The sequence below is a fragment of the Salmo trutta genome, chromosome 23, assembly GCF_901001165.1.
Source record: "Salmo trutta chromosome 23, fSalTru1.1, whole genome shotgun sequence".
NCBI classification, from domain to species: domain Eukaryota; kingdom Metazoa; phylum Chordata; class Actinopteri; order Salmoniformes; family Salmonidae; genus Salmo; species Salmo trutta.
In genome coordinates this window covers 14,079,936-14,095,495 of record NC_042979.1, presented here as the reverse complement: position 1 = coordinate 14,095,495, position 15,560 = coordinate 14,079,936, and the positions used below count along the sequence as shown (strand labels likewise).

The window sequence follows — 15,560 nt, the reverse complement described above, 5'->3', positions numbered from 1 at the left end:
AGATATGTTAACATTATTAAAGTGCCACTGTTTAAAGTGACTAGTGATATATTTATTGAAGTGGCCAGTGATTTGAGTCTCTATCGAGGCAGCAGCCTCTCTGAGTTAGTGATTGCTGTTTAACAGTTTGATGGCCTTGAGATAGAAGCTGTTTTTCAGTCTCTCGGTCCCAGCTTTGATGCACCTGTACTGACCTCGCACAGGTCTTATCAGCTGTGCATGTGGGTGAATATATCCACTCTGACTCCATCTGTCTGCTACACGTGAGGCTGTCTACCAGGGGCTCTGATATCTGACCCAGACACAGGCTACAGAATCAGACGATTAGGTTACATAGTACCAACCACGCATTTGACAGCCTGTTCCTCACTGCTATCCCTAGCACACTGCTGGCACACACAAACCTTTGCACACACACACCCACACATCTAGACACTTCCACATACACTCTGGCTGTGACATGAGGTAACAGGTTTATCCAAGGCAGGTGGAGGAGGTAGGGTTTCAGTCAACTCAGCACGTGTCAAGCCCCGTTTGATTGACTGTCAATTTCACACTGATCCAAAGGTGTGAAACGACTTGATACAGTGCGGAAAAAAAGATACTGCCAAGGTTACTTTTGCACATCCCATGCGATGTAACTTCATTGGTCTTTCTTGCCTATTTTTGTCCCTTGAATTCACTCATACACTCACAAGGACATTGTAGTATGCTTTTCATTGGCTGGCTTGCTTGTTCAGCTAAGCATGCAGTATTGTATACAAGTTGACGTTGGTTTACTCAGGCAGTTCAGGTTAATTAGCTACCCTGCTCAGGAGCACAACAGTGTTCTGTCATTCTATTGCTACCACTACCTGTTGTGTCACTACCATTGTTCAATGACTCCAGTAGACTTGTGAGTCTAGGTCAAAGTTGTTCATGATACTGAAGCACTTCTCCTTCATTTATTTATTTACATCACTCATCTGCCTGTTTCCCCGGTGTCAGCTGTTTCAATGTGTTTAACCTATTTCCAGAGAGTCTCGGCAGGCATCCCCTGAGGTCTCTCTACAAAAAGGTCATGACAACTCTGACTCATCCCTCCTGACCCTTTAATAACCTGAGAGACATGCTCAAGGTGAGAAAAGGAGGTGAAATGAGTAAACAACATGTGGGAGGAAAATATAAACAGAAATATAGACTTCCTTTTAGAGTCGAGTGAAATGCTTACTTAGAATGAAATAGAGAATGAAAAAGGGAAATGTCTTAGCAGGTCACAGAGTGGTATGTCATTGTAAGTACCTTATCTGTGAACATTGCCTCGTGTTGTCCCTCCCCTACCCATTTGATTGAGTATAAAAGTCTCCTCCTCTCATAGATTAAGTAGTCGGTGTAGTTTCTTGTATACTCTAGGTAATCCAATCAATCTCTCATTGTTCTTCGCCAGCAGCATACCACCCTGCATCCCACTGCTGGCTTGCTTCTGAAGCTACGCAGGTTTGGTCCCTGGATGGGAGATCAGATGCTACTGGAAGTGGTGTTGGAGGGCCAGTAGGAAGCACTCTTTCCTCTGGTCTAAAAATATATCCCATTGCCCTGTGTAGGGTGCTGTCTTTTGGATGGGACGTTCAACAGGTGTCCTGACTCTCTATGTTCACTAAAAAGCCCATGGCACTTATCGAGTAGGGGTGTTAACCCTGGTGTCCTGGCTAAATTCCCAATCTGGCCCTCATACCATCATGGTCACCTAATCATCCCCAGTTTGCACTTTCCCCTGTAACTATTCCCCAGGCCATTGCTGTAAATGAGAATGTTTTCTCAGTCAACTTACCTGGTAAAATAATGGTTAAAAAAATGTCTAGCCTCCACCTTGTAGAGAAACATAAGGAGTCACCCGTGGTCCTTATCCATAATGAATGACACATTTCCCAATGAGCCCAGCATCGTAGGACCTCTTTACACTACACTTCTTTGACGGCACAAACTAGGTCCAGGAGAGATACTTGTGTAGTATAAAGAGACGGATCTAGATTCAAATCTCTCTTGAAGAGATGTCTCCCACACTACCTCAGGAGATAGTGTGGGAGACATCTACACCACATTCTCCCCTCTGAGTGGTAGGGCTCTCCCACACCACATGTACCTGCAAGAATTACCTTGATTACCTTAATACCAGTAGACAGCATTTTTGCTCTGTTAGCCAAATTCTAAATTAGGATATCCACATTCTCTGTGGTTGTGATCCATTGATTATATCTGTGAAAACATGTTGATCTGATATTAGAGCTTTTGATTTGGACCTTGCGTAGAAAAAAACATTGGGGATTACAGGAAAATATGGAGGGAGAGAAAACCTGAAGAATGAGTCAACGAGCATTTTTGTTGCTGCCTGGTCTGACTTTTACACAGAGCAAATCCCCATTGCCTCCCAACTACCATCAAGCACCACTGTGTCCCTTTGGAACGCTGCACTTTAATGTTGGTTTCATAACCGGGCCTTGACATTGCAGACAGGGGTGCAGTCTTCCATGATTTACTATTCAGTATTTTATCAGGATAAAGCAGCAGCTACTCTTCCTGGTGTCCAGTTACAGTTATGTAACGCAAACCCTTTTCCATGGAAACTGAAAACATGGCAAATAATGTACTTCTGGAATAGTTTTTGTTTTTTCATACACTCTTAGAAAAAGGGTTCCAAAGGGGCTCTTTGGCTGTCCCCATATAACCCTTTTTGGTTCCAGGTTGAACTCTTTTGGGTTCCATGTAGAACACTCTGTGGAAAGGGTTGTACATGGAACCCAAATGGGTTCTACCTGGAACCAGAAAATGGTTCTTCAAAGGGTTCTCCTATGGGGACAGCCAAACAACCCTTCTATGTTATACATAGCACAAGATTCTTCTAAGAGCGTAGAATACATGCTCACAGAGATATGTCTTAACACCTGTAGCTCTAGATACTGAGTAAGCAACTGTCATTGATTCACTTTATTAATAATTCACTTTATACATTCAATGAAAAAAACAACCTTTGTGAACTTAGTACAGATACAGTAGATCCTATTAGGCAGGAGAGCGAGGCAAACAGAGTGTGGGAGAAAGGTTATTACGCTTTATAGTTCATGGCTTTGCTTTACCTTGAATTGTGTTATTGTACGTGTGTTCCTTCATGTTGTGTTGTGTTCTGTTCCGTCACGTTGTTGTGTTGTGGTGCGTGTCGTTGTACACTGCGCTGAGCTGCCACTCCAGCCTGTGTTAGGAGAACCCGGTGGCGTGCTGGTGTCAGGAGGGCCCATGAGAAGTGGCTGATTGGCGGATTAGTGGAGGGAAGGAGGCGTTGGTTGGCACTGATACAGTCTGCTCCTCCCCTCCCTCTGAGACCTCTGTGCCCTTCTCTGGGCTAATTAAAGCATCTTGGCATACACCTGTGGAGAAGCCTGGGGGGTCTCATAGAGCTGGATCATGAAGGGTTGGTGGGAGGAGAGGACTCCTTCAGAGGCTGTTGGAAGAGGCTTACTTAGCGGTGGGTTTAGGGGTGAAAGCCTGTGTGTGTATGTTCGTATGCGTGCCCAATCAGAATGATAGCTTGGCTCAAACCAAACGTGTTGCTGGATGTTAGCTTCCAAGGCCCTGTGGCAAAGTTCTGAATCACTGCATGCACATCCATTTGTGCAATGGGCCCAGCAGCAGTACTAAAATGTTGTAAAATATTTTCACTCTGAAAAGCTTCTCTGTGGTGTCCCCTTTTAAAACCACCCAGGCCTAGGAATCTGTGCCCTATCTCGCCAATAGACATGACACAGACTGAAAGAAAGAATAACATACAGCACAATGAGAGAATTCCACACCTGGTTTAGTGTTGAAAGAATAGATTAGTTAGCAGAAAGCCCTGGTTCTCACAAGGCTCAGCCAACCTAGACCATCCATCATGTTTATTGCAGATACCTAGACCATCCATCATGTTTAATGCAGATACGCAGACCATTCATCATGTATAATACAGATACCCAGACCATCCATCATGTTTAATGCAGATACCCAGACCATCCATCATGTTTAATGCAGATACCCAGACCATTCATCATGTTTAATACAGATACCCAGACCATTCATCATGTATAATACAGATACCCAGACCATCCATCATGTTTAATACAGATACGCAGACCATTCATCATGTATAATACAGATACCCAGACCATCCATCATGTATAATACAGATACCCAGACCATTCATCATGTATAATACAGATGCCTAGACCATCCATCATGTATAATACAGATACCCAGACCATCCATCATGTTTAATACAGATACGCAGACCATTCATCATGTATAATACAGATACCCAGACCATCCATCATGTTTAATGCAGATACCCAGACCATTCATCATGTATAATACAGATACCCAGACCATCCATCATGTATAATACAGATACCCAGACCATTCATCATGTATAATACAGATACCCAGACCATCCATCATGTATAATACAGATACCCAGACCATTCATCATGTATAATACAGATACCCAGACCATCCATCATGTATAATACAGATACCCAGACCATTCATCATATATAATACAGATACCCAGACCATTCATCATATATAATACAGATACCCAGACCATCCATCATGTATAATGCAGATACCCAGACCATTCATCATGTATAATACAGATACCCAGACCATTCATCATGTATAATACAGATACCCAGACCATTCATCATGTATAATACAGATGCCCAGACCATTCATCATGTATAATACAGATACCCAGACCATTCATCATGTATAATACAGATACCCAGACCATCCATCATGTTTATTGCAGATACCCAGACCATTCATCATGTATAATACAGATACCCAGACCATCCATCATGTATAATACAGATGCCCAGACCATCCATCATGTATAATGCAGATACCCAGACCATTCATCATGTATAATACAGATACCCAGACCATTCATCATGTATAATACAGATGCCCAGACCATTCATCATGTATAATACAGATACCCAGACCATCCATCATGTATAATACAGAGACCCAGACCATCCATCATGTATAATACAGATACCCAGACCATTCATCATGTATAATACAGATACCCAGACCATCCATCATGTTTATTGCAGATACCCAGACCATTCATCATGTATAATACAGATACCCAGACCATCCATCATGTATAATACAGATGCCCAGACCATCCATCATGTTTAATACAGATACGCAGACCATTCATCATGTATAATACAGATACCCAGACCATCCATCATGTTTAATATAGATACGCAGACCATCCATCATGTTTAAAACAGATACGCAGACCATTCATCATGTATAATACAGATGCCCAGACCATTCATCATGTATAATACAGATGCCCAGACCATTCATCATGTTTAATACAGATACCCAGACCATTCATCATGTATAATACAGATACCCAAACCATTCATCATGTATAACACAGATACCCAGACCATCCATCATGTTTAATACAGATACGCAGACCATTCATCATGTATAATACAGATACCCAGACCATCCATCATGTATAATACAGATACCCAGACCATTCATCATGTATAATACAGATACCCAGACCATCCATCATGTTTAATGCAGATACCCAGACCATCCATCATGTTTAATACAGATACCCAGAGACAAAACAGCCTGGATCCATATCCTGAATAAACAACTCAGGACCAAAGTGTTGATGAAGCAGACATTGATCCAGCTGGATCCACCAGAACTCTGGGATCGCATCCACATCCAATGTTTCTCAAGTGCCTTTATTTAATTCGGCTGAAATTAGTCACGTGTGTCTTTGCATGCTCAGCTGAAGTGTAGCCGACTGGAGGACATTCTAATTAGCATTACCTAGTTAGGCCCTCTTCCCAGTTCCCTGAGAGACTCACATAGTGCATATTATTTATGCCTGAGCACCTTTCCGAGCATATTTCTGGAGTGTCCTGCTACGCTGGCAGGTAGCCTAGCGGTTAAGAGTGTTGGGCCAGTAACCAAAAGGTCACAGGTTTGTATCCCTGAGCCGACTAGGTGAAAAATCTGTCTGTACCCTTGAACAAGGCACTTAACCCTAATTTCTCCTGTAAGTCGCTCTGGATAAGAGTGTCTGGTAAATGACTAAGTGTGAGTTTCATCATCATCACAGCAATTCCTTACATTTACCATATGAGACTGAGTCATCCCACCATTTGGAGTAGATTTGGATATTTAAGTGCACAAAAACCGGTCAGTAGGAATTAGTCTATATCCACTGAAACACTAGAACTTTACACCCAGGCTCTCTATGCTGATTTATGGGGGTAAATGAAGGGGGATGTGTATTCTATGTGGATGGACAGATTTCAAGATTCCCTCGACATTTGCATTTATCACTCACCACCCACCCCCAGGCACTTTAGGTTTTGTGTGAAAAGTGTCTGGTAAAAGTTAACCACATTTCTTTCCAAATCAAGTTTTTAGTGGTGACAGAAATGTTCATCCCCCACTTTCCCATTTCAAGATAGATTGCGTACCTTGAGAGAGTTAAGTCGTGCCAGGGTTTTCCCAGGGAGAAATAATTGGGAGGGACAAAGAAGGCCAATGCTTATGACCACTTACCTTCTGTCCACCAGGAGAGCAGCTACACTGAATATAGCCATTAGCCTCAATGGGTCTAAAATTACCCTGACAGACAGTAGTAGAGTGGTAGAGATTAAAGGAGAGGATCAGAAAGGGTGAAGGTAAAGAAAGAAATCAATGGGTCCGCTAAGGTTTTTACTGGAGTTGCTATCACTACAGCCAGGAAAAGTTTAAGTGACCAGAATTAACTCAACTACCAGAGTTGAAAAGCAACACTTACACAGTACACAAATACACATGCAAACCAACATCCTGAATACAAATTCACATGCATGCTGATGTGTGCTGAAATAGGGAATAGGGATTGCATGAAGAGAGCTCCTCTGGCTGAGACATGAGTTGACATCATGTTATCTGTGCTGTCGCGGCTCGCTCTGTAAATCTCTGGATTTGTGCCGGCACGTCTTGAAATGGATGTTGCCATAATTTAGCCTGTCTGATCTCAATCCAGAGCTGTTTAAACTGACACTGAATCACAGGTGATGGCCTCACCCTATTTCACTGAAAGGATTGTTTGTTCAGAGCTTTTGAAGCTGATAAAGATCTGTCTTTAGTTCTGGCCTACCATCTCAGCTTTATACACCAGTGTTTGAGGATATTTTACCCTACAGCCCTTTTCCTCAATAGATAACATAGATTGTCATATAATGAGAATGAGTGTCCATAGACATCCATATTAAAAAGAGGATTATTTCCTATAGGAAAGAACAGCTATGAAAGTCAATCAGCCAGAGCAGCTGTTAAATGTTAACCTGATAAATGTAATATCAAAATGTAGATTTCCGCATAAATAGACATAACCAATCATTTTTTATCATGAGAGGGCCATAAACAATACCAAGTAATGCTTATACTGCCAGAAAGATTGAATTGCTGAGCTGTAGTCACTTTTGAGGACAGAAGCTCAAGAACACAGTACAAATATGAAAAATCATAAGATTTTTTTTCTCCCTATTCAACAAAAATGGGGGAATAGGGCTTGAAATGATTGAAATGCTTTCTAGTTATATTTGTTTGTACTAATTACTCAGAAAAATACATTTGTTTCAGAAGTTATAAAAACACGGTAGGGTTCCAAATTATTGACACCCCTAAATATTCTTAGAAATAAAGTAGTCAAAATGTTAGTATTTGGTCTAGAGGTCGACCGATTATGATTTTTCAACGCCGATACCGATTATTGGGGGCCCAAAAACCCGCTACCGAATTACGTAACATTCTGGCAAATTTGTTCGCAACGAGCCAGGCAATGAACGCAAGACCAGTGACACAATTTCATGTTAGCAGGCAATATTAACTAAATATGCAGGTTTAAAAATACATACTTGTGTATTGATTTTAAAGAAAGGCATTGATGTTTATGGTTAGGTACATTGGTGCAACGACAGCGCTTTTTTCGCAAATGCGCTTGTTAAATCATCACCCGTTTGTCGAAGTAGGCTGTGATTCAATGAGAAATTAACAGGCACCGCATCGATTATATGCAACGCAAGACACGTTAGATAAACTAGTAATATCATCAACCATGTGTAGTTAACTAGTGATTATGTTAAGGTTGATAGTTTTTTATAAGATAAGTTTAATGCTAGCTGGCTTCTTGCTGCCCTCGCGTAACAGGTAGTCAGCCTGCCATGCAGGCTCCTCTTGGAGAGCAATGTAAGGCAGGTGGTTAGAGCGTTGGACTAGTAACCAGAAGGTTTCAAAAACGAATCCCCGAATCCCCCCTGAACAAGGCAGTTAACCCCCGTTCCTAGGCTGTCATTGAAAATAAGAATGTGTTCTTAATCTGACTTGCCTAGTTAAATAAAAGTGTAAAAAAAATAAAAAATTAATCGGTGGCCAAAAATACGATTACCGATTGTTATGAAAACTTCAAATCGGCCCTAATTAATTGGCCATTCCGATTAATCGGTCGACCTCTAATTTGGTCCCATATTCCTAGCACGCAATGATTACATGACTGGCGTCTCTGTTATTGGTAATGGTGAGACGTTAGCATGTCTTGGGGGTATGATCTTTGACCCTCTGTAACTTTCTCACTCATCGTTATTCACGGTTCATTGAGGATTATCCATAATCATGGTAGTATCCACATTAAAGTAGAAGTATTTAGAAAATTATTATATTCTTATTTACAATAAAAGTGACTACAAAATGACACAATACATTATTTACAATTCATTTCTATTGGGCACAACATAATCTGAAACAGAGGAGAGGGGGTTCAAACCCCAGGCAACAGGACTGACTAAGATGAGAGAGGGGCTAATGTGTACACGTCTGGAGTGTAACCTACAGTGGTTGCTCCACTAAAAGTAGTGTGATTATGCTGCGGGACTTAGAGGTAATTTGTTGTTTAGTACGGTACCCTGCGTCACCACTTCATTGCTCCAGACCAGCACAAGGGAGAGTTAGAGCACCGATTATGCTTTTGGGTCCTGCTTTGTCTCTAACTGACAATGAATGGGTGACCATAAACCTAAATCGAAACGGCTAATTGTGCATGACTTCAGTATTACTTACTAAAACTGTTGTTATACTGAGGTTTTTATTATTTTATTTTGTTAGGATTATTTTGCTCTTACTGTTGTACTGTAGCCCACTCCTGACCGATCACATTGTACAGTGCCTGAGTGGTGCAGCAGTCTAAGACACTGCATAGCAGTGCAAGCTGTGTTGCTACAGATGCTGGTTCAATACCTGGGCCAGCCTCGACTGGGAGACCAATGAGATGCCTGTAGGTTTTTGGTTTCTCTCCCTGTAAAAACAGAAATAAATCATTCTAAATAACGAACTGGCTTTATTTACAAATTAGTAACAATGTCTCACCCCATGGCCTCCAAAATAATGTTATTTTTTAAACAAAGTGATTATTATTCATTTAGAATTATATAAAAGCCCATTGGATATTCTCACAGATATATGATTAACCCTGTTGTTAGCAGGACAATATCTATTGGTCATATTGGTCATGGCTCCCGAGTGGAGCACAATGGGATTGCCTTGCAGTTCTCCAGCTGTATCCACTGAAAGCGCGTGAGGTTTAAGGCACGAGGGCAGGGGGCACGGGATGGGCCACAGAAGACAGACCTAAGCCCATGGGGAAGGGGGGTGGCCCCCCACCCCGCCACACTGGGTAGCACAGAGCAACACTTTAAGGGGTTTTGCACTAATAATGGCACTGACTAGGAAAACATTCCCGCTGTTCTTAGTGCCAGTCTGCACGTTCAAACTAAAACAATATAACTAATAATGGCATCTTTATGCTTTTGTTAATGAAATAATGATAAAAATACTCTTTCAAAATAACAATGTTTATTTAGTTATGGACCCCATGTATGTATTATAATAGCCCATTATGGGCTATTAGCAGGACAATATACCTTTACCAACACCTCTCTGTATTTTGATACTTTGTGGATGGGGACTCCAGAGAGGCGCAGCTGTCTAAGTCACCGCATCGCAGTGCAAAATGTGTTGCTACAGATACCTGTGCCTACAACTATTTTAGGACTGTTTTACGCTGCTGGTCTTAATAAATCAATGAGATTTTTATTTTGACTGAATCACCGTTTGGCTATTGATTAGACTAGAATTATACATTTAGGGTGTAGAAATGTTATGCTCTTAGTATAATCTTTATTTAACTAGGTAAGTCAGTTAAGAACATATTCTTATTTACAAGGACAGCCTACTCCTTCCTCCCCATCAGGGAATTGAACCCCGGCCTCCCACATGCCCGCACAACACGGAGATTCTTTAGCTAAATAGCCAAGTACTGTAGCCTACTCCCGACCGTCACGTTATACAGCGCCATATTTTCCATTCCATCCTAATGGAAACCCAGAGGGTTTTTTGTTTTTCTTGGAATAAAAACACCATAATATGAATCAAATTAATTAAGCAAAACTTCTTTAAATCAGTCCCATATACTATGTTCTTACAAAAAAGGTTTTAAATTCTCTAGTACAGCCACTATTGAAGGCTGTCAAATGCTTCTCAAAGATGCCCTCTGGTGGTCAAACTAGCACTAACTAGCATTAATGGTACCAGTAGTTGGCACTTAAATAATGTGCCATTGAATTCTGCGGCACCATGCAAGCTGTGCCGCAGTACGCTGCAACTTTTAAAGGACGAACCACTGTAATACATCCTCCCAGCGAACTACAGAAATGTTGGTTGTGTTTCAGATTATGTTGTGCCCAATAGAAATGAATTGTAAATATTGTATTGTGTCGTTTTGTAGTCAGTTTTATTGTAAATAAGAATTTCATATGTTTCTAAACACTTCTACATTAATGTGAATGCTACCATGATTATGGATAATCCTCAATGAATCGTGAATAAAGATGAGTGAGAAAGTTACAGAGGGTCAAAGATCATACCCCCAAGACATGCTAACATCTCACCATTTCCAATAACAGAGACGCCATTCAAATGGCTGATGACTCGATATAATTTTAGCTTTAAGCACGAAGGGATTTCGTCCCTCTGTGACCAAGAGAAAGTGGTCTTGTTTCAATTTGACAAAATGATTTGGTATTTTTTCATGATGTGAGCTCTTAATCCATCTGAGGACATTACAGTGAGATGAGACAGCTTTATCTGTAATCGCTAGGCTCCGTTTCATATGCAGTATTGCAAGCGGAGCTGCAAGGTTCACAGCCAGAGGAAATCGATCATTTGTCTGGCTATGCCAGAAAATGTGACGTGTCGCTCCCTATGCAAATGAAGTGTCAGATTTCACATACTGCATCTCAGCTGAGAGCTCTGTACACAAAATGTTGTCCGGAACCGGTCCAGAACTGCTCAAAGTCCCCTAAATAAGGGACTTAACCAGCTAATATCTTTTCGAAGGGGACTCCATTCTCATTTAGGTTCCTGTGCTGCATAATCAATTCCCTCTTGCTGGAGTGGATAGATGGATATCCCTCGCTCATTTGCTGTTAAATGAGACCTAATACAGGAAAAGCTCAGTGTTCTTGAGATGCATCTTGCTTATTATGCAGACAGAATCTGGCTGCCTTTGAAGTCCTTTATTTGTGTTGTAGAAACTGCAGGTCCAAGTAAAATGATACTGGTGGCCACAGGCAAAGTGGGTGCATTAAATTAGAACAAGAGAGAATACTTTTTATGTTATTTTATCTTTTCATGGTAACGGGCAGTGAGAAAGGTTGGTTGTGCCCATAAGTCTGAACCAAGCGGAGCCCTAGGCCTGTGGGTGGCATTCTGCCCACCTTGCTAGGAGGCAGTGGATTTGGATGGCGGTCTGAGACCGTCTCTGCTTCTCAGCCTCATTAAAACAATAGTACAGAGAATATTCCCCTACGCCACCCACACGCCCCGTCGCAGTCGAACTGGAACAGGCTCTTTCCTTCCTTATTTATCTCCCTCTCTCGCTCTTTCTCTGCACTCTCTTTTTCTCTCTCCCTATCCCCTCTTCGCTCTACTCCCCCTTCTCTCTTTCCTCTCTCTCTCCGCCCACACAGTGAGGTGAGAAAGCAGGCTGCTCCAGCAGGAACTGGGAAATACCCACATCCTCTGAGCCCTCAAGCTGCCAAAATACAGAGCAACACAAAACGAAAGTTGATGCATGGCTCTGTTGGCTCAGAAAGTGTAGCCTACATCTTGCAGATCTTGCACAAAGCAAAAGTCCCAGAGCCACTCTGCTGAGGAGAGCTAGGGAGAGACAGATGGGGCTCCCTGGCATTTAGAGGGGAGAGTGAAGGAGCAACCAGTCAATGCCAATGACGTTAATTACCATATAGAGGAGGTGCAGAGTACACCTTATATTTCTATGGGGAAATCAGCTTGCCATTCTAATCCTTAGGGGTTATTAGAGAGAAAAGGGTAGCAAGATAAAAATAGATCTTACAACATACAGATCAAAATAACCTGAAAGCAGCCCAGACTGGGATTGCAGAGGAAGGGAGAGCGGGATGGATGGTGATCGAGGGAAGGAGGGAAAGCAAGAGTAGGAAGTAGAGAGAGGGAGTTGAATTATAGCCCACTCAAGGAATCAATAACTTCACAAATCTGAGCTCCAGTTAGCTGCTGCAGGCCTTTCCCTGGCTGCTCCAGAGCAGAGAGGCTGACAGATGTGAGGACCACAGGCAGCCCATTTATGAAGCTCCTGCTTATGAAGCTCCTGCTCCCACACAACCTAGGAGCAGGAGGGGAGAGGAGAGGGGGTTCAAATCCCAGGCAAACAGGACTGACTAAGAGGAGAGGGGGTTCAAACCCCAGGCAAACAGCACTGTGACTAAGAGGAGAGGGGGTTCAAACCCCCAGGCAAACAGGACTGACTAAGAGGAGAGGGGGTTCAAACCCCAGGCAAACAGCACTGTGACTAAGAGGAGAGGGGGTTTAAACCCCCAGGCAAACAGCACTGTGACTAAGAGGAGAGGGGGTTTAAACCCCCAGGCAAACAGCACTGTGACTAAGAGGAGAGGGGGTTTAAACCCCCAGGCAAACAGCACTGTGACTAAGAGGAGAGGGGGTTCAAACCCCCAGGCAAACAGGACTGACTAAGAAGAGAGAGGGGCTAATGTATACACGACTGGAGTGTAACCTAGTACATCCCCCAGCGAACTACAGAAATGCTGTGTGTGTGTATGTAAATCTCTCTCCATGCCCACTTTGTCATTGTCAATTGTTTTAAAGACTTCCTCCCCCTGACTTCCTCCTACTGTAATGTCCTGCTGGAAGCTAGAGAAAGGAGCTCAACCCTCTCCCCAAATCCATAACATATTCTTCCATGACACATCTAGAGTCCTGCACTCCAGTGCCACCTCCGCACGGTACAGCTGCCTCAGAGCTTTCAAATGAATTTTTAATCACACTATGGCAGGGAGCAGGTTTTTGTTTAGTGCTTCTATTCTGCCTAGTCTCAGAGCTAGTGAGGGATGTGATTATTCACCATGACAGAGTCAAAGGTCCAATAGCACCACTCTTTGAACTCTCCATATACTTTGAACTCTCCATACACTTTGAACTCTCCATACACTTTGAACTCTCCATACACTTTGAACTCTCCATACACTTTGAACTCTCCATACACTTTTATTTTTTATTTCACTAGTCCAGTCATTTGAAGATTGGTATGATCATTAAATGCCATACCCTTAATTTGCCATCACCACAGATTCCATCCTCTTTTAAAACAGATTGCTCTTCTACTATATGCAGAGATAGAGTTGAGTAAATCACATTGTCGGTAGTGCCAGTTTGATGCCTCTTTGCCCACTGACAGCTCTGTGTAAAAGGGACAGTATAGTCAATGTCAGCCGTGCCCTGTGGAAAGGGACATTTGGCATTTTTTGGGCTGTTCTGAAGGAAGAAGGGAGGGAGAGAGAGAGAGAAACACACACGAATACATGACATTCATCAAAAACACTTCTCAAAACAATTCTCCCAGTTCTCTTATAATCTGTTTTTACTGCCTGGTTGCAGTGGGACCTCTGATCCCATGTCAAGTTAAACAACATCCATAGTCCCCCATAACAGGGCTCTCTGTACATCGATAAAGACAGGCTCATTAAGTTAAGATAATTTGTTTTTGCACGCTAGAGGATACCTAACTGCCAATATAGGATGCTTGGTCTCAGCTTTGTTATCATGTATACTAAATGGCTATTCTGTGCTCTAGAGTCTGAGAACCAAAACAACTTGCAAACAATATTGGCTTTTCAATTCTATTCTCTGTATAGTTTCTAACAGTCTCTGGTCTTTCCTTTCACAGTCTTAAAACCACACTGAAGAAGAAACTGACCAACGATGTGGTCAACCTGTCTGGCATCCCTCTGTCTGGCCGAGACGTCCACCGGGTGGCCTACTACCTCCGAAGTAACGGCGATTCTGTGTCGGCCGTGGACCTCAGCTTCACCGAGCTGCAGGACGAGAGCCTGCGCCTGCTGCTACCCCACCTGGGCTCCATGCCCAAACTCACCACCCTGGCCATCAACGGCAACCGTCTGACGGTGGGCGTGCTGAAGGACCTGACGGAGATGGTGAAGAACCCCCTGCAGTTCCCCAGCCTGGCCTGGGTGGACCTGGGCAACAACGTGGACATCTTCACCGTGCCACAGCCTCTCCTAGTGGCCCTGCGCAGACGCTTCGGCCTCCGGAGCAGCCTGCCCACAATCTATGAGTACAGTGAGGTGCAGGCCTATAGTAGTTATACCCTGGAGACCTCTATTGAAGAACCCAGCCTGTATGAAGAGGAGGAGGGGGGAAAGAGGGAGGAGGAGGAGGGGGAAGAGAATGAGGATAAGCTGGAGCTGGAGGCGTGGGGTGTTGGGGAGAAGCTTGGGGGGAAGGTTGTATCCACGAATGTGGCTCTGCACTACTGTGAGAGGTGAATGGTCAGAGCCAGCATTGTGTATTGACAAATCTTTGTACCCTACTGTACCCTCACCTTGCCCTGAGTCCTGCCTCCCGTGTCAGCATGCGTCATCATGACAGGAGAAGCTTGGGGTCACCAATTTCATAAAACACCCACTAGGAGAAAACACTGTGTTGTGTTGTCCCTTTGTATGTTCCGATTGCAGAGAGCTAAAGACAGTTTCAGGAAAATGTACAGTTCTTTTGTTGGTACAGACATTGGTATCCTAGGTACTGCAGTGACGTTGTTACTGTGTCGTCCTCCGAATGTCATTATTTATGAGCAAAGGAATCTTAACCTGTTGAGGCCAGGGGGCAGTATTGAGAATTTTGGAAAAAAATATGTGCGCATTTTTAACTGCCTCCTACACCAACTCAGAAGCTAGAATATGCATATTATTGTTCAGGTTTGGATAGAAAACACTCTGAATTTTCTAAAACAGTTTGAATGGTGTCTGTAAGTATAACAAAACTCATATTGCAGGCAAAAACCTGTGAAAAATAGATTAAAAAAAATGAGAATTTTGTGACTG

At 42.8% G+C, this 15,560-nt stretch overlaps 1 protein-coding gene across 1 annotated transcript in view; it reads left to right on the top strand.

Moving 5' to 3' along the window:
- lrrc75bb (leucine rich repeat containing 75Bb) overlaps positions 1 to 14,873 on the top strand; it is a gene marked incomplete at its 3' end in the record, with an annotated part of 48,656 nt that extends 33,783 nt beyond the window's left edge. Inside the window, exon 4 of the mRNA XM_029710635.1 lies at positions 14,387 to 14,873. Coding sequence (XP_029566495.1) covers positions 14,387 to 14,873 — 487 coding nt within the window. The remainder of the gene's footprint in view (positions 1 to 14,386) is intronic.
- Between the last annotated feature and the right edge of the window lie 687 nt (positions 14,874 to 15,560).